Below are 21,165 nucleotides of genomic sequence, written 5' to 3'. Positions count from 1 at the left end.
CAATGTGAAGACCTTTCAGCAAATATGACAGTGAAAATACAAGAAAAATGAACAGCAAAAATGGACTTATCCAACTCAATAGTGATGAAAGGTAAATGAGGAGCTGCAAGAAAGAACTGTACTACACCTTCATCACTCAAAGAAGACTCAGAACAATAAAACTACCATGAAAAACAAAACTACCATAGACTAAACCAGGCTGTGATAAAAGCAAAAGCATCTAACTCAAAAATAGCAACTCAACCAAGTTCCACACCCAATATTCAAGATACAACAAGAAGAACTGGGCACTGGAAACCAGAAGCAGTACCTATAGGAGACCCACTAAGGACAACAGCAGATCCAGTCTCAGAAGTATCACCATGGACATCTAATTTTATACGTATCAGTGAACACCAACAATCAACTACTACCACCCCAACAACAAGAGGAAGTTCAGGAATTCCAGTGAGAAGAAATGTAAGGTGACCATATCATCCGCAAGATTTTTTATTCCCAAAAGGCCTCAAGATCAAATGAGGATAAATAGTGCACCTGTCAACAACACATCCAGTAGCAATCCTTGCAGCAAAAACAGAAACCACATCAACATCAACCATCCAAGAAGAATGACCAAAGTGATGTAGAACTGCCCCTTTTCACCATCAAGGCATTTTCTTATGACCAACAGAGAAAACCAACTCATTCTTCAAGATGAGAAGGAAGATTTCCCACATAATTTAAATTACAGAATAAAGGTAAGAGGTCAACCAAGTACAATCAGAATGAACCTAAAATCTCACCAGGTCACTCTTCTTCATCAGAATATACAGTCACTTGGGAATAAAGTGAGATAGCTGGAAATCTTGCTATCAAGTGAACTCAGATATGTTAATATACTTTGTTTAACTGAACACTGACTGAAAGAAAATGAGTTAAATACAGTGAAAATAATGGATTATGTTTTAGCAGCAAAAACTTGTAGAAATCAATTTACACATGGAGGGAGCTGCATATACATAAAGAAAGATATCAAATTCAATAACTTAGACAATGTTGAATCCTTAAACACTGAGAAAGATTTTGAAATATCAGGCATAGAAATTCCACCATTCAAATTAATTGTAATATGTTTATATAGATCTCCAGATAGCCAATTAAAAAAATCAACACTCAGCTTGATACATTACTAAATAAAGTAGTAACAAATCGGAAAACAGTTCTTATATGTAGAAACCTAAATGTAGACTTTAATAAGCAAAGCACTCCCCCACACATGAAATGAATCATTCTAGTACTAATATAGACCAAATAATAATTAGCTCCAAAGTAAAATATAAATCAGTTGTAATTAAAGCTGGACTGGCAGACCATCATACACAGGCTATAAGCTTTTGTGTAAACTCTAATCCCTCCTATAGTTATATGAGGAAGACTACACACATGGGCAGAACTTTCAGTAATGCTGCTGTACAAACATTCCAGAATTATCTCCACCAAGAATCATGGGAGCTAGTGTACTGCACAGAAAATATTTCTGGTAAGTTTCAGACATTCATGAATATTTTTAAATATTATTTTGACCTTGCTTTTCCATTGAAAACCAAGACAACCCAAAGCACAAAATGCAACAAGTGGATTACTAGTGGTATAAGGAAATCTTGTGCTATAAAATGGTACCTACACAATATTGCAAGAAGTTACAACACAACTCCAGAGTTTGATAGTTACTTCAAAAACTATAAACCTATCTTAAATAAAATAATAAAGGAGGCAAAGAAATGAGACAATGATAAGTACATAGAAAATGCTTCAAACAGAACCAAAGAAATCTGGCAAGTTGTAAAGGAAGAAACCCAATCTGACAAAAATAGAGTTAACAATACTGTATTAAAGGCTGGCTTGGAAAACATTAATAACTCAGAGGAAGTAGCTAATATGTTTAGCAACTATTTTATAAATGTAACAGTGTAACTACTACAACAGACCTCTAATAGAAAACAGCATACAGAAACAGGGAAAAAGTCTCAAGCAAATCAGTGTTTCTGTACTCAACAAATGTAGAAGAAGTACGGGTTACAATAAATAGTCTCAAAATGAAACAGGCTGCAGGTGTAGATAATATACCTGATTACATTATAAAGAAATGTGGGGAGTTGATTACTGAGCCCTTAACTCACCTACGTAACCTATCTTTTACTACAGGAACTTTTGCATCATGTTTGAAAATAGCATAGGTAAAGCCATTGTACAAGAAAGGAAACAAAGATGATATTTCTGACTACAGGCAATTGGTACTTCTGTCTGTTTTCTCAAAAATATTAGAAAGGCTCTTCAATAAGAGACTAACAGACTTCTTAGGGATAATGGCATTCTGTCAGAATCTCAACATGGATTTAGAGCAAACTGTACAACCAAATCAGCAGTTCACTCCTTTCTATTAGAGGTGCTGATAGCATTAGACAACAAAAAACTTGCCATGGGAATATTTTTAGATTTGTCAAAGGCATTTGATACCATAAATCATGACAAACTGCTACACAACCTAGAAAATCTTGGCATTAAGGGAACAGCTAACAACTAGCTCAGCTCTTATCTTAAGAACAGGGAACAATATGTGGAAATACATCAGGAAAAGGATAATGTCATTAGGAAATATAATTCCAAGCTACTGACTGTTAAATATGGTGTGCCACAATAATCAGTAAAACGTGTTACTTTGATGACAATGACTTAATAATAAACATTGGAAAAACTGTAGCTATGGATACAGACACAGCACAAACAAAAAAATCTGATATCACCCAATCTAGAGTTATATGGACAGACAATAACCAAAACAGCCTGTACCAAATTTCTTGGATTACATGTACAAGACAACTTGAAATGGAAAGTGCATATTGAGCAAATGAACAAAAAATTAAGTACTTCTTGTTTTGTGTATATTAAAAAATTGTACCAGCTACAACACTCTTCAGTGTGTATATTATGCAGTTGTACAATCTCATCTCCGGTATGGGATTATGTTCTAGGGAAATTCTGGAGATGCCATCAAAACATTCAAAATTAAAAAAATAAATAAATAAATTAATTAATTAATTAATTATAAGAGTAATGGAAGGGGTAGATAATCTCAAATCATGTAGACCATTGTTTCAAAAAAGGATGATCCTGCCTCTTCCTTGGATATATATAATTGAAAATATAATGTATTTAAAGCAAAACTTACACACAAAAAGACTACTCATCACACAGTACACAGCTATGATACAAGACATAAATTGGATGCACATGTTCAAATTGCCAACACAAAGTTATTTCAAAACAGACTTATCCATCCTGGTATCAAACTATACAATGCCTTACCAGATACCATTAAACACATACAAAACATTGGTCACTTCAAATCTAAATTGAAGTCATACTTGGTTGATCACTGCTTTTACACAGTAAATGAATACCTACAAAAATACATTTTTCTATGTTAACCCAATGTAGTCTCATATCGAAGAACATTTTTATATTACCTCTCTGTTCATAGCATAACAACATTTATTTAAGTATTCATCATTAATTGATATATTAATGTGTGTTATTATGTACAAAGGTATACTATATGTAAAATTGTTAATATTAACATAAAAATCCAAATATCTCTTGCACATTGTGCAGCTGTAGATGAAAATGGATCAATAAATCAAAATAATAATAATAATACTTACTGTTGCACCACATTCTTTATTTCGTTATTAGTGTTTCATCATATGTATGAGGTTCAAGAGTTTGTCTTTATGCTCTCCTTGTGCTGGAGTACCTAAAGTGTCCATGTTATGGGATGTCCATACTGATTGTCCCATCAGAGTACAACTAATCACTCTCCTAGCTAAGTTTATTGACAGTTTGTGATTGTGGAGAAAGCTCACCCTTATAATGCCGATAATAAATCCACTACCATATAGTTGTATTTGCATTGGAGTTCAAAACCCACTTTCAACTGCCTTATCCAACAATAAGAAACTGTTGTGTCTTTAATAACATGTAGCAAGGTCTCTTCTGAACTTAAGTTTGAATGAGTTTGCTCTTATGGCAGTGTACTACCTGTCATACCGCAGTCAACCAGGAGCCTATGTCCTGACACTCAATCTCACACAAAAATTCTGGGGTCCATAGGCTGAGAGAGCATATGGCTAATTTGGCAGCTACAACTTTTAGCCTGTAGACATTGTGCCTTACACCACCCAGTGCTCCTATTATAAGCTGTTGTTGCTGGTACTTGGGATTACAAGTTGAAATACATTTGCATGCTGTTGCACCAAACTTCTTGTGATATCAACATATTGGTTGTGGAGGTAACATGCTGGTATGCACTGTGTTTTTGTGATCCTGCTATGAGGCTGATGACCTGGGGCGACATCCCATATATGTGCGATGCCGACTGCGTCTGTGCCAACTCAGTTAAGTGCTGTTCTGTGTCATTGTCATGGGTCCCATGATCTGTGCATCTCACATTGCCAGCCCTGGGTGAGTTCAAAGTGCTCATGTTTCACTGGGACCACACTCTTCTTGTTGTACAAATATGACAGACTGTGTAATATGGGTAAAGTGTTTTATGCACAAAGCCATTTCATTGTGTAGGTGATGGTTTGGTTGTTTGGGGGGGAAGAGACCAAACAGCGAGGTCATCGGTCTCATCGGATTAGGGAAGGATGGGAAAGGAAGTCAGCCATGCCCTTTCAAAGGAACCATCCCGGCATTTGCCCGGAGTGATTTAGGGAAATCACGGAAACCTAAATCAGGATAGCCGGATGCGGGATTGAACCATCGTCCTCCCGAATGCGAGTCCAGTGTGCTAACCACTTCACCACCTCGCTCGGTGTGTAGGTGAGATACTGCATGGATTCAGTTGGCCAAGTTCACTTTGACTTCTGTGTATTCAAGCTCCCTTGAAATAAGCACAGCTTGTAGCAAAAGCAGAAGTTTTAGTATCCACTCTCTCCATAAGGTGCCACTGAAAAAGATGTCAGATGATACAGCCCGCAGAAGGTGCCATCATATATGTGAGAAGGTGTTCAGTCTCTTGATTACTTCTTTGTACAAGACCAGTTGTATTTGATGTTCAGGTGTCTTTGAAAAACTTAGCAGTAAGGGACAATCAAACAATGGAAAATACAGGATGGAATGTAACAATAACAGTATAGGACAGGTTTTTATAAAACAGATCTGAAGTTGGCATTTTAGACCAAAATCAGTAGTCTGATGACAAAAAATTTGTGACCATAGACGTGAAGTGAAGGAAATTTAACAATAAACCCTTGTTTGTCATCATGTCAAACTTGATTGCTCTAGGTGGAGGGGTGAGAATATTCTGCCAAATAGTTCAGTGCTGCTACAAACTTTTGAATATCATATGTTATTCCACTTTGTAGAATTAATTCAGCAATTTGAAATGAAGTCTGAGGTTGATTGGGCTGAAATGCTGGTAATTTAGGAATGTTTCCTAATCTCAACAGCTATTCATTGAACACTTATTGAAAGAGTATTATTTTACCAGTTTTGGACAGTGAAAGTTCCAGGCAGACTAGCAGCACAGTCATGCATGTGGTGCACATTTCCCTTGGCTGTACATGTATTACCAGCACAGTAGTAAAATCAGAATGCACATCATGTGACTTAAAATAGTCAAATGGTTTGCTATGATATTAGTAGAAAAATTAGGTTATGTTCCATTGTGGTGAAATCCAGTTGGTTTGAGTCTTGTAAGGAAACAGATTGATGTAGAAAGTGTTACATATGACATCTTGTAGGAGGTTTGATAATTTGTGGCACAATTTGACAAGTTTGCTCTCACACTGCTTGAGAGCTGCTGTTGGCTTGGTCCACTAAAACCTCAATAGTTTGTGTAGTTTGTAGGCACATAATTCTGTCTCCTTCAGTTATTGTCACCCTGTACTGATGGAATGAGAATGGTGTGCTATACTCCATTTGTGTCTGTGTCCTGAGTGGTAACTTCCACTGTTTGCTGGTGGTGAAAGTTATCTATTGGACCCAATGTTTGGTGCTGTGCATTCATTGTTGTGAAGTATCTCTGACTCAGGGTCACTGCTGTAGTTACTGAGGTCTTAGTGGAGCCAAAGTAATGACAGTCATACACACATTTTGATGAATGATAACAATGGGTACTTTATTTAATGATGGTTCACACAACATAATACAGATACAAAGACAGTACATTACCAGAGCAGTCTGCTCTCTTTCCTCCAAAGGTCCCACATTTCTCAGTCTTTTGTGTGAGAAAGTTTGTTTCTTCACTCTATTGATCCTAACTGGTTTGTTTATCTTTAACTTCTGCTGTTATAGTTCTGGTCATTGATATAAGGCTTTGGCTACGTTTAAATCTACAGTGAAGTTCTCTTTGCCTTCATAGCATTTTTCTAACATGGCTATGAAACCACACTGGGCCTCTCCTACCCCTCACAAGTTTGCTTGGCACATGCTTATCTAAAGCATATTGTACAATGCTCTTGAGCTTTGCCCATTAATACTCAACATTGTTAGTGCTGGAGATGAAATTTTCATGCTGACAGCTCAGGTAATCTGAAATCTGTTTCTTGCTGCTCTTGCTAAGCAGAAAATCAAAGACCATCCTGCCTTTTTTTGTATGAGTGTTTACAGCCATATTCAGTGATACTGTAATGATCTTATGATCACTTATTCCCTGTTCTATGCCAAGCTGAAAAGTTCAGATCTGTTTATCACCAGCAGGTCTAAAATGTTATCCTCAAAAGTTGGTTCTCTTATTAACTGCTCCAGGTAAATTTTAGATAAAGCACCTAGGAAAATTTCACACGATTCTTTGTCCCTACCACCCATCTTAATCATATGAGTCTCCTGGTCTATGGATGGCAAGTTACAATCTCCACTTAAAACCATATCATGACCAGGAAATTTAAGTGAAATATTCTCCAAGTTTCCCCTCAAGTGTTCCGCCACTCCTGCTGGTGAGGAAGGGGTCTATGAAAGCATCTGATGACCTTGTTTGAATCACTTTTAACACTTGTCTTCACCCAAATTATTTTGCATTTGGAATCTATATTAATCTCACTAGATACTATCATATCATATATAGTATCATATCATGAATGTGCCTCCACCACCTGCAGACGGCCTTGTGATATACATTCCAATTGGAATTTAGAGCTTCAATGCTGTTGACATCTGGTTTCAATCAGCTGTCTGTGCTAAGTACTATGTGGGAATTGTTACCATTTAAAAGTGAGATTGGTTTCAGGATCTTTCCATAGATGCTCCTGCAGCTGACTAGTACTATATTAACATTTTCTTTCTCTGATCTGCTATGACAAATGATACTCTGTCTGGACTCAGAAGGCATCTAATTGGGCCTGTGGGAGATTTCTCTACCTTAAAAAACTGACATGTCTCCACCACATGCACTCTACTACCCTAGTAGCCAACTCCTGCATGTAGTGCACTCCTGAAATATTAAGGGGAATCCTACAATCATTCACCCAATAGCAGTCGAGAAATTTGCATCTGATAGAATTGCAGAATCTTCTGAGCCCCTGGCTTAGAACTTCCACTCTGCTCCAAACAAAAGGACCACGATTGGTTCTGGGAAAGATGCTGCACAACAATAGCTCTGGGCAAGCCTAGCTGTCTTCACCAAATCAGCCAGCCACCTATAGAAACAAAAGGTGGCTTTTGAACACATCATTAATGCATATATGAACCACAATTTGCAGCCCGGTGAACCCAGCACTTCAAATTGCTGCCAGCAGAGCCTCCTTATTTATCTCAGACATGTTGAGTGGATACTGGCCTTGTTTCTTGGCTTTTCCACTACTTTCCTAAGGGGTTCCATCACCTGTCTATCATTGGAGATCCCAGTGACAAGCAATCCCGCCTTCTGCACTGGTCCAGACCTCTCAGAAAGACCGAACATAGTCCCAATAGGCAAGGTGTACCATGATAGCTCATACATGCTTTCAGTAGTAGAAAATACCTCAATCCCAATTTTTAAAGTAAAGGAATAGCCTTGTGGCCAGTACTCACTTTCATTTTTCACCCAGAGGTTCGTGATCCCTCCAATGTTCACCAGTCACTGTCAAGTAAGCGTCAATTGGGTGAGACACATGAATCAGAAGATGCAGTGGCATCAGGGATCCAAGGCAATGCTGTAAGCTGCACAGTTGTCAATGAATTTGTCTCACATGCCCCAATGCCAGTGCAGCCAAGGACAGCAGTCTGAAATCTGTCAATTGTGGCCAACACAGCCTGCAGCTGTTTACAGACAGTGACCAATTCCCCTTGCAATAGTACACAACAGGTGCCGTTTCTAGCCATCTTTAATCAATTACTGTCTGAACAGGTAATGTGACCCTAAACTAGGAAACTGAAGTCACTCAACACCAATGATTGAAGAATACGCAAACCTGAAAAAAAAGAAGTAAATAGCAGTACTATAAACAGTTAAACAATGAGCTACTGTTCATTCTACTCAGAAGTAAGTCAGAAAACCACCAAACTAAATAATATACACTGATGAGCCAAAACATAATGACCACTGCCCACTGTGATATCAAATGCCACCTGGTGGCATCTGTGGCATGTGACATGGTAATAAATGTGTGTATGCAGAGCAGACATGGATGGTGGTCACTTTAGTGAAGATATGAGCTGCAAATGGGGAAATCCATTGAGATAAGCACCTTTGACAAAGGGCAGATTATTAGACAGGGCCTGTGAACAAATATCTCAAAAATGGCAAAGCTGGTTGAATGTTCATGTGCTACTGTCATGAGCATCTATGGGAAGAGGTAGAAGAACAGTAAAACTACCACTATGTGCTAAATGGTTGGATGTCCATGACTCTTCAGAGAAACTGGGGTTTTGAGGCTTGTCTGCTCTGTAGAGAAGGATAGATGGTGATTTCTGTCATCCCTGCTGAAAGAGCACAGGTTGGTCCCGGTGGAGGTTCGAGTCCTCCCTCGGGCATGGGTGTGTGTGTTTGTCCTTGAGATAATTTAGGTTAAGTAGTGTGTAAGCTTAGGGACTGATGACCTTAGCAGTTAAGTCCTGTAAGATTTCACACACATTTGAACCTTTTTTTTATTTTTTTATTTTTTTTTATTTTTTAAAGAAAGAGCACAATGCTGGTGCATGCATAAGTATTTCAGAGCACACTGTTCAATGTATGTTACTGAACATGGAGCTCTGCAGCAGACCACCCTTATGTGTTCACATGTTGACCCAATGACACCATCAATTATGATTGCAGTGGGCATAGGACTATTGGGATTTGACCATTGATCAATGGAAATATGTCAGCTTCTCAGGTGAAGCACATTTTTGTTGCACTAGGTCAATGGTTATCTCCACAAACACCATCACCACGGGGAATGGCAGCTCAAAATGTGCAGTGTGTCATGGATGCAGACTGGTGGGAGCAGTATTATGCTTTGGGAGACATCCTCCTGCACTTGTGTGGGACATGTGGTAGTAATCAAAGACAAAATGACAACTGTGAACCACCTGAATCCCTTCACACTTGATGTCTTCCTTGATGGCAATGTCATCTTTCAGCAGTATAACTGTCCATAGAGCCAGAACTATGCTACAGTAGTTTGAGGAGATTATAGTGAACTCAGGTTGATGTCTCTGTGACCAGATTTGCCTGATGTAAATCCTAGGAAACCCATCTGGGTCTCTATTGGGCACCATTACCACATACACAGATCAGCAGCCTGTCATTTACATGAATTACATGACCTGTGCATAGACATCTAATTCCACATATCTCCACAAACATAACAACAATCCATCAAATCTCTGATGTGCAGAATTAGTGATGTACTTCATTCCAAACAGGGGCAAACAAGCTATTACGCAGGTGATCATAATGTTTTGGCTCATCAGTTTATAAAATCTGAATACAAATGATAAGCTGCTGCTGCTGCTGCTGCTGACTCTGGTCTGCTAAGAGGCTGTAGCTCAAAAAAATTTTGTTTAACTAATATCAGGTTTCCTCATGGTTTTCCCTGTAGAGAATAGTATCTCAGTGAACAATCTAAGAATGTTGCTCATAAAACTTGGTAAATCACTAATAGTTGTGGCAAACGTTAGCAGTCCCATCAAGCTTCCTTTGGACATACTCAGCACTACCCTTGCTTTCAGTGAACATTTGGGGCACAGATTTACTTATTAGGCTCTGGCAATCAAAATATTATTACTTAAATTAAAAAAATGGACAGCTTAGAGTGATGTGTTTAGCACAGCTTGCATTTGAAGTTTGCAAGGAGACCAACAATTAAGTGTGGCGTTGTTAATTTGGGCATGGTACCAGCAGAGCTGTGTCCTTGAGGCAACAGTGTCAGCTGATGCAGTATTGTCAACTGCCAGAGTAGTATCATGAACAGCCTGCAGGTCAGTGCTGGAGCTGGAGGTGCTATCTCCATCAGCTGTAATCTGCACTGGGTCAGTGTGGTGTGTGGGGCAGGAGGAGGAGTGGGCACTGATGACCATGCTGTTTAGCACCCGAAAACCTCAAACCACACGACAGGAGGAGGAGATCTACTTGTAGGGTGGTGTGCTTGTAATTAAATTGCCTGTGTTACATTGCCTATCTGTGAGGCTAGGCTTTTTGTCAAGCAGTTCTGTTCGATGTGTAATCATCACAAGCTGCAGATGGAGTGGCAGTTTGACAGTCCACAATATCCAAAACGTGGTGTCCAAGAAGTCTTCATTGCACAGTTGTAGATCTTTTAATGGTGTCCAAACATTTTGGAGATTGTACATTGGGTCATGCATGGTGGTCCCACTGTTGAATAGTGGTCATTGCACAGTTTGTTTGGATGTTGCAGTTTTCACAGAATTATTTATAATGTGTGCAAGCAGAGCACTAGGATCCAAAATCTAAGTATGTGGATTTGAAAGCTGCATCAAGTCCAATAGTAGGTCGGTCAGTGGTGACCATTGTTGTGGCATGTCTGGAGGTACAGCATTGCGCAAAGGAGCATATGTAATAGGACACATTTCATATTTTAGCACAGATTGTCAGTGAACGCACAGGTAACACTGTTGAAACACATCACTCAACACAAGCAGTTGCATGGAGCAGTTGTTACAATAAGTGTGGTGTGAAATGCTTGCATTGTTAGTAAATCAAAATGGAATGAGAAATTCTGCTAGCATGGTTGCCACAGTAATTGTTGGTCAACAATTTGGTAGATTTTCCCAAGCAGTATAGGAAGAAGTACCAAGACTGTAGATGAGATGATGTTGTGTAATAACAGTTTATTATGACATAGCACATTACATTAGATCCACATTACATTATGTCCTGCACCAAACTATGTTTACTGTGTCCCTTGCAGATATTCCACAATGGCACAGAGACTCACTGGTCAGTGGTGCCATGAATGTGGATGTCCCACACAGTTGTAACAGATCGATACAGTCCATATGAAAAGGCAATGAAATTCTCACAAAATCATGTTTGCTAAATTTAAAGAACCTGTACCCAAAGCAGATTGGGCAACAATTCTACTGCCTCCAGTACATGTCTTATCCAGGCAGCATGGAAATTGAATAGAATGGTTAAGGTATGATTGAAGGCTTGCAACAGTTGAGAATGGAACTGCTTAGCGAATGATTAACATTGATACAAATTCACTATACAGTGACAGGCACAGTATAAAAGTAGATGTACCTGATATGTCACTATTTCAGTATGTATAAAGTATGGCCACTCGGCACACAGCTTATCAGTGACATGTTGGGATCGGCTGGAATAAACAATAGACTCAGACTGAAGTAATATGTTTTTGTTATCTCATCTAATATCTCTCTAATTGAAAATCATGTATTAGCTCATACTGTATACTGTATGTTTCAGAGTACCATCATCACTCGAATTAGTGCTTTTATTGACAAAATTTTGATCACTTCTAATAATGTTTGTAATATGTGTCATCAGTTTCACACCATCTGGACTATTAATTATATCCCTTTTTCTAGCATACATAACATATTGGCAGATTGGGATAAAGTCATGTAGTGGATTTCTCCAGCATGTTTCCAAAATCACTAAACTATTTTTTGCAGAATTAATGAAAAAGTACTGCAGCTGTTTCGTAAGATTGCCCATGATAAACTCAGCAGCCATATATTGGCGGTTGTTCCTGAAAATCTTGCATCAGTCTTACTTCATCAGGTATGTATAGTAATAGATTGTGTTATAAATTCAGAGAAGCAGCTGTTAGAAACTAATTTTCTATGCTATATTACCTAACTATTATACACTGTTAGTGCTTCCACAAGTACAATACCTCTAGTGAAAATCACATGATAGAGCTAGTCAGCAACAGGGTGCTTTCTCAGGTGTAGTTATCTATTAGCACTTGTGTATATTCGTAATATAAACTTCACCTTGGTTAAACTTTTTACTAGTCATGCTTGGTATAAGTGCAGTTAACAAAGTGAAACATTGTATGTGTCATATTCTCACATGTTGTTGTTGTTGTGGTCTTCAGTCCTGAGACTGGTTTGATGCAGCTCTCCATGCTATTCTATCCTGTGCAAGCTTCTTCATCTCCCAGTACCTACTGCAGCCTACATCCTTCTGAATCTGCTTAGTGTATTCATCCCTTGGTCTCCCTCTACGATTTTTACCCTCCACGCTGCCCTCCAGTACTAAATTGGTGATCCCTTGATGCCTCAGAACATGTCCTACCAACTGATCCCTTCTTCTAGTCAAGTTGTGCCACAAACTCCTATTCTCCCCAATTCTATTCAATATCTCCTCATGAGTTATGTGATCTACCCATCTAATCTTCAGCATTCTTCTGTAGCACCACATTTTGAAAGCTTCTATTCTCTTCTTGTCTAAGCTATTTATTGTCCATGTTTCACATCCATACATGGCTACACTCCATACAAATACTTTCAGAAACGGCTTCCTGACAAATCAATACTCGATGTTAACAAATTTCTCTTATTCAGAAATGCTTTCTTTGCCATTGCCAGTCTATACAATCTCTATTTCGACCATCATCAGTTATTTTGCTTCCCAAATAGCAAAACTCTTTTACTACTTTAAATGTCTCATTTCCTAATCTAATTCCCTCAGCATCACCCGACTTAATTCGACTACATTCCATTATCCTCGTTTTGCTTTTGTTTATGTTCTTCTTATATCCTCCTTTCAAGACACTGTCCATTCTGATCAACTGCTCTTCCAAGTCCTTTGCTGTCTCTGACAGAATTACAATGTCATCGGCGAACCTCAAAGTTATTATTTCTTCTCCATGGATTTTAATACTTACTGGGAACTTTTCTTTTGTTTCCTTTACTGCTTGCTCAATATACAGATTGAATAGCATGGGGGAGAGGCTACAACCCTGTCTCACTCCCTTCCCAACCACTGGTTCCCTTTCATGTCCCTCGACTCTTATAACTCTCATCTGCTTTCTGTACAAATTGTAAATAGCCTTTCGCTCCCTGTTTTTTACCCCTGCCACCTTCAGAATTTGAAAGAGAGTATTCCAGTCAACATTGTCAAAAGCTTTCTCTAAGTCTACAAGTGCTAGAAATGTATGTTTGCCTGTCCTTAATCTATTTTCTAAGATAAGTTGTAGGGTCAGTATTGCCTCACGTGTTCCAACATTTCTACGGAATCCAAACTCATCTTCCCCGAGGTCAGCTTCTACCAGTTTTTCCGTATGTCTGTAAAGAATTCACGTTAGTATTTTGCAGCAGTGACTTATTATTAAACTGATAGTTCAAGAATTTTCACATCTCTCAACACTGCTTTCTTTGGGATTGAAATAATTATATTCTTCTTGAAGTCTGAGGGAATTTCGCCTGTCTCATACATCTTGCTCACCAGATGGTAGATTTTTGTCAGGACTGGCTCTCCCTAGGCTGTCAGTAGTTCTAATGGAATGTTGTCTACTCCCGGGGCCTTGTTTGGACTTAGGTCTTTCAGGGCTCTATCAAACTCTTCACGCAGTATCATATCTCCCATTTCATCTTCATCTACATCCTCTTCCATTTCCATAATATTGTCTTCAAGAGCATCGCCCCTGTATAGACCCTCTATATACTGCTTCCACCTTTCTGCTTTCCCTTCTTTGCTTAGAACTGGGTCTCCATCTGAACTCTTGATATTCATGCAAGTGGTTCTCTTTTCTCCAAAGGTCTCTTTAATTTTCCTGTAGGCATATGTATCTTACCCCACGTGAGATAAGCCTCTACATCCTTACACTTGTCCTCTAGCCATCCCTACTTAGCCATTTTGCACTTCCTGTCGATCTCATTTTTGAGACGTTTGTATTCCTTTTTGCCTGCTTCATTTACTGCATTTTTGTATTTTCTTCTTCCATCAATTAAATTCAGTATCTCTTCTGTTACCCAAGGATTTCTACTAGCCCTCATCTTATTACCTACTTGATCCTCTGCTGCCTTCACTACTTCATCCCTCAGAGCTACCCTATCTTCTTCTACTGTATTTCTTTCCCCCATTCCTGTCAATTGTTCCCTTAAACTCTCCCTGAAACTCTCTACAACCTCTGGTTTAGTCAGTTTATCCAGGTCCCATCTCCTTAAATTAGCACCTTTTTGTAGTTTCTTCAGTTTTAATCTACAGTTCACAGCCAATAGATTGTGGTCAGAGTCCACATCTGTCCCTGGAAATGTCTTACAATTTAAAACCTAGTTCCTAAATCTCTGTCTTACCATTATATAATCTATCTGAAACCTTCTAGTATCTCCAGGGTTCTTCCATGTACACAACCTTCTTTCATGATTCTTGAACCAAGTGTTAGCTACGATTAAGTTATGCTCTGTGCAAAATTCTACCAGGCGGCTTCCTCTTTCATGTCTTAGCCCCAATCCATATTCACCTACTATGTTTCCTTCTCTTCCTTTTCCTACTGCTGAATTCCAGTCACCCATGACTATTAAATTTTCGTCTCCCTTCACTACCTGAATAATTTCTTTTATCTCATCATACATTTCATCTATTTCTTCATCATCTGCAGAGCTAGTTGGCATGTAAACTTGTACTACTGTATTAGGTGTGGGCTTCGTATCTATCTTGGCCACAATAATGCGTTCACTATGCTGTTTGTAGTAGCTTACCCGCACTCCTATTTTTTTTTTTCATTATTAAACCTACTCCTGCATTACCCCTATTTGATTTTGTATTTATAACCCTGTATTCACCTGACCAAAAGTCTTGTTCCTCCTGCCACTGAACTTCACTAATTCCCACTATATGTAACTTTAACCTATCCATTTCCCTTTTTAAATTTTCTAACCTACCTGCCCGATTAAGGGATCTGACATTCCACACTCCAATCCGTAGAACACCAGTTTTCTTTCTCCTGATAATGATGTCCTCCTGAGTAGTCCCCGCCCAGAGATCCGAATGGGGGACTATTTTACCTCCAGAATATTTTACCCAAAAGGACACCATCATCATTTAATCATACAGTAAAGCTGCATGCCATCGGGAAAAATTATGGCTGTAGTTTCTCCTTGCTTTCAGCTGTTTGCAATACCACAACAGCAAGTGTTACAGGGCCAGATCAGTCAATCATCCACACTGTAGCCCCTGCAACTGCTGAAAAGGCTGCTGCCCCTCTTCAGGAACTACACGTTTGTCTGGCCTCTCAGCAGATAGCCCTCCGTTGTGGTTGCACCTACGGTATGGCTATCTGTATCGCTGAGGCACGCAAGCCTCCCCACCAACAGCAAGTTCCATGGTTCATGGGAGGGGATTCCCACATGTACCTTTGAAAGTTTAACTTTACGATTAAACATTTTAAATCATTGGACCATTACACTTTGGCCACCTTGTCACCTGAGAGTGCTAATATAGAATGAAATCCACCTTGGCTTAATAACTCTGCAATCAGGCGCAGAAGACCATGTGACTTGTTGACCAGCCTTCATATCATCCTCTGCCATGCGGTGTCATGCAGATGCATTATGGAATCAGCACACAGTTCTCCCAGCCATTATTCGCTTTTTTGACCTTGGAGCCACTAATTTTTATTCAAGAAGCTCCTCAATTGGCATCATGAGAATGCTGCATTCAAGTTCCTCATGATTAAAAAATCCTTAGCAGTACAGGGAATTGGACCTGGGTCACCTGCACGGCAATCAGTCACACTGAGCACTTGGATGTGGCAGGGCTTAATACATGCACCTTAAATAAAACCTGTGATGACTTTCTTAAGTTTATGTTAATCAGCTGTAGAAGCACATTGTCAAGAATAAATGAAACACTCTACTACTTTAATATTACTTGGAACCAGTGTGCGATTTGTGCTTTTATCAGTAGGGGGGATGTCTTAGGGGGTTAGTATAATTATATATGTTACTAGCTTGGACCGTGGCGCTACCCATGGTTAAACAGTTATTTATAAAGAGATGTTAATGCCGAAACTCACTATTCACACGTATGCACTATCAGAAAAGCCATTCCTTATTATATCTTTAAAAATACATTATAGGTAAAGCTTATTTACAAAATCATCTTCATACAGGTATACGAGGGGAATTCAAAAAGTAAAGGCTCATTTGTGAAAAGCTGTACTTATTCTGATGATAGGAAACTGAAACATGCATTATTTTTCTACGTAACCTCCCTGGACTTCAATGCAGTTTTCCCGACCTTTTTTTTTTTTTTTTTTTTTTTTTTTTTTTTTTTTCTCATCAGAAAATACGTTTATTGGTTGCATCTGTAACCAATTTTGTACCACAGCGATGACTTCTTCATCACTTTGAAACCTTCTTCCCTGTAGTGCTTCTGTTAAGGGTCCAAACATGTGAAAATCACTTGGAGCCAGGTTTGGACTGTATGGTGGATGTTCAACACCTCAAATCTCAACTCCTTTATTCCGTCGGCTGTCTGTTTGGCAGAATGTGGGTGAGCATTATCTTACTGCAGGATGACACCTCTTCACAGTTTTCCACGACATTTGGATCTGATTGCAGGTTTTAGTTTCGTACGCAACACATCACATCCACTATACAATACAGACCCCGGTCTAAAGCCTCGTTTACGCTGGGGCGACGTCTTGCAACATTGTGCCATGCTATGGAAATGTGGCGTGGGTCGTCTTATCATTTAGTTCTAAATGTTTTGAAATGCTTAACTACTACATAACACTTTTTCAAAATTAATGAGCAAACATATTAATAGTATTAATAGTAAACTTTCAGTGTTCGGCTCCACAAATTTAAATTATATGTACAGTTTTACTCCAGTGCGTGAGAAATAAACATCCCAGGTTGGGATGCATAAACTAAAACCAGAGGAGGGGATGGTCTGATGCAGAGGGGGGGAAAACCCCCCCATCCCCCCTGCAAATCACACACTGCTTGGAACCAAGCTTAATAACAGCCTACAGTTACATGTGCAGGTAGGTATGTATACTGGTACATAATTGCACCTCTTGTGGAGATCTCTTCAAAGACCTTATAATTATTAAATCCACTGTTCAATATATTAAATCCTGAATGATAGTGTTGCTAATAATAAACACTTGTTTCATGTGGAGTGTGATATACATAACCACTGTACGAACACATTAAAGTTTTCATATGTATTTCACCTCTTAGTCTAGAATCCAGTGTGGGATTTTTGTAATTGGTGTAAAGGTATTTCATAACCTCCTATGAGATCAAAAACAAAAAAGGGTCTCTGTACAGATTAAAACCAAGAGTAAAAGCATTTGTTATTAGCCACACCTATGAAGTATTTGACCATTGAGATTTAAAGAAAGCAAGAGTCTTAACATGAGTCTTAGTATGACAAGTAAAACAGGCTTCCTTTCACACTGCACATGGATAACTATCAGCACGTAATAAGAATCAGTGTGATTATGTAGAAATATTTAGCTATCAACAGTAGATGTTTTAAACATCAGATATTTGCTGTAGCTTAAGTAGCAAGAGTTCTTTTTCACAGTGAAGAACTTCTTCCTAATTTCACTATTTTATTTACCTAACTATACGATGACCTCGAATATAAAATCCATTGTCAAGTGAAGTTAACGCTTTATCAAATATTAAAAATTCCTGAATAGAATAATATGTAAAATGGAGGAAAGGCAACTACTCCTCTATAGCTGACTGATGTGTGGCAAATAGAAACATGCATCAAAATGCAGTATTTAGACTACCTTTCAAGCTCTTGTTCTTTCTCTTGTAGTCATACACACACTCACGTACAGAAGCACACAGACACCCAAAGGCACATGTCTGTGGCCATGGTCAGACTGACACAAAATTACTTAAAATGATAGATAAAAAGTACCTGTTAAGCAATAAATTCTGTACTGTGAAGGATAGATGTAAATAAATAAAAATGATAATAAAACATGCAGTACTTCACCTAGCACTTTCACACTATGTTCCTCACTTCCTTTTCTTTACTTTATTTACACTCCTGGAAATGGAAAAAAGAACACATTGACACCGGTGTGTCAGACCCACCATACTTGCTCCGGACAGTGCGAGAGGGCTGTACAAGCAATGATCACATGCACGGCACAGCGGACACACCAGGAACCGCGGTGTTGGCCATCGAATGGCGCTAGCTGCACAGCATTTGTGCACCGCCGCCATCAGTGTCAGCCAGTTTGCCGTGGCATACGGAGCTCCATCGCAGTCTTTAACACTGGTAGCATGCCACGACAGCGTGGACGTGAACCGTATGTGCAGTTGACGGACTTTGAGCGAGGGCGTATAGTGGGCATGCGGGAGGCCGGGTGGACGTACCGCCGAATTGCTCAACACGTGGGGCGTGAGGTCTCCACAGTACATCGATCTTGTCGCCAGTGGTCGGCGGAAGGTGCACGTGCCTGTCGACCTGGGACCGGACCGCAGCGACGCACGGATGCACACCAAGACCATAGGATCCTACGCAGTGCCGTAGGGGACCGAACCGCCACTTCCCAGCAAATTAGGGACACTGTTGCTCCTGGGGTATCGGCGAGGACCATTTGCAACCGTCTCCATGAAGCTGGGCTACAGTCCCGCACACTGTTAGGCCATCTTCCACTCACGCCCCAACATCGTGCAGCCCGCCTCCAGTGGTGTCGCGACAGGCGTGAATGGAGGGACAAATGGACATGTGTCGTCTTCAGCGATGAGAGTCGCTTCTGCCTTGGTGCCAATGATGGTCGTATGCATGTTTGGCACCGTGCAGGTGAGCGCCACAATCAGGACTGCATACGATCGAGGCACACAGGGCCAACACCCGGCATCATGGTGTGGGGAGCGATCTCCTACACTGGCCGTACACCACTGGTGATCGTCGAGGGGACACTGAATAGTGCACGGTACATCCAAACCGTCATCGAACCCATCGTTCTACCATTCCTAGACCGGCAAGGGAACTTGCTGTTCCAACAGGACAATGCACGTCCGCATGTATCCCGTGCCACCCAACGTGCTCTAGAAGGTGTAAGTCAACTACCCTGGCCAGCAAGATCTCCGGATCTGTCCCCCATTGAGCATGTTTGGGACTGGATGAAGCGTCGTCTCACGCGGTCTGCACGTCCAGCACGAACGCTGGTCCAACTGAGGCACCAGGTGGAAATGGCATGGCAAGCCGTTCCACAGGACTACATCCAGCATCTCTACGATCGTCTCCATGGGAGAATAGTAGCCTGCATTGCTGCGAAAGGTGGATATACACTGTACTAGTGCCGACATTGTGCATGCTCTGTTGCCTGTGTCTATGTGCCTGTGGTTCTGTCAGTGTGATCATGTGATGTATCTGACCCCAGGAATGTGTCAATAAAGTTTCCCCTTCCTGGGACAATGAATTCACGGTGTTCTTATTTCAATTTCCAGGAGTGTATTTATTTATTTTTTATTCTAGAAAACATTATGCTCAAAGCTATACAGTGTATAATATTAACACCCTTTCCTCTTTCTGATCTCAAAATCTTGCTCATATTAGAGGGATGCTCACTGAGTTTTTGAGTTGCAGAACACAAAATGGTATTCGGACATCAACGCTATGGTTCTGATGTCAGCTTATAATGTGTGTAGAGTTACATTATGAAACAATGTGTGTATAATGTGTACGTAGTGACTGAGTGAGAAATGAATCAACAGTGTAGTACTGGTCTTTTAAACTGTTAAGTAACTTCTTTGTAAACAGTGTTATACACTAGGGATAAACAGAATGAGGTAGGACTGTTTTAAACAGACAGGCCTTTTATTTGAAGGCTTCAGTCTCCATCCAGCCGTTCTGATGTTCCATAGTTTCCCTAAATCAGTTCAGGCAAATGCTGGGCTGGTTCCTAATGTGAGGCCACAGCCAGCTATCCATCCCATCCTTGTGAAACTAGACCTATAAGTATATATGAATTACAATATTTTTGTTATTCTTGAATTCTACTACTAAAATATGCCCAGTATCCTTATAAATGTGATCTATGGATGAGTACAAATATTACGACTACTGCTACTACTGCATCGATCATTAACACAACCACTTTCGTGGTGTGTGACCAGGTAGTGGGACCAGCTGTTGTGCCTGCAGTGCAGGTAACAAGAATTCCACAATAACTATAGTACAGTCTGTTGCATAAGTTATTTTTAATATACTTAACATAAACACTTAAAAATATAAGTAAGTTACTCATGTTTATTAAGCCAGGCGATGCTCGAACTACCTACCTTCATTGTTCGGCATTCCTGACACCTGCTTAGCATGTTTTTCATTACAGAGTGCTGTTTCCTCTGAGAAACATCATTGATTTCTTGGCAAATGTTAGTTTTAAGTTCATCTAAAGTGTGTGAAATTGATTTGTACACTTTCTCTTTTAATGCTCAGAGATAAAAATTGTAGGGGATTAAATTGCAGGAAGCCATATGTTGTCAATGATAGCTCTTAGCTTGAACCACATTAGGAATTTCCTGTAATGAGAAGTTGGTTGTGTGTTCAATCACAGAGTTCTGCTGAAAGGTCATGAAAGCACATTCTCTCTCAGTTAATTGGCCAAAAAAAGAAAGAAGGAAAAGGCTGCAAAAGTTTTTCACATTACTCTTGCTGTTAATAGTTAAAATATTGCCTAATATTCTGTCACTGCTAGCAGCACACCACGCTCCTATTGTTTGATCATGCAGAGGTGCCTCGTGTAT

At 39.7% G+C, this 21,165-nt stretch overlaps 1 protein-coding gene across 1 annotated transcript in view; it reads left to right on the top strand.

Annotated features, from left to right (window-relative positions):
• Positions 1–21,165, top strand: part of LOC126187640 (ionotropic receptor 93a) — a 285,197-nt gene that overhangs the window by 89,933 nt on the left and 174,099 nt on the right. Inside the window, exon 5 of the mRNA XM_049928878.1 lies at positions 12,100–12,208. Coding sequence (XP_049784835.1) covers positions 12,100–12,208 — 109 coding nt within the window. The remainder of the gene's footprint in view (positions 1–12,099; positions 12,209–21,165) is intronic.

The sequence above is a fragment of the Schistocerca cancellata genome, chromosome 1 (assembly GCF_023864275.1).
Source record: "Schistocerca cancellata isolate TAMUIC-IGC-003103 chromosome 1, iqSchCanc2.1, whole genome shotgun sequence".
Classification (NCBI taxonomy): domain Eukaryota; kingdom Metazoa; phylum Arthropoda; class Insecta; order Orthoptera; family Acrididae; genus Schistocerca; species Schistocerca cancellata.
Note: the sequence above shows the minus strand (reverse complement) of the source record. Positions and strands in the feature narration are given on the sequence as shown.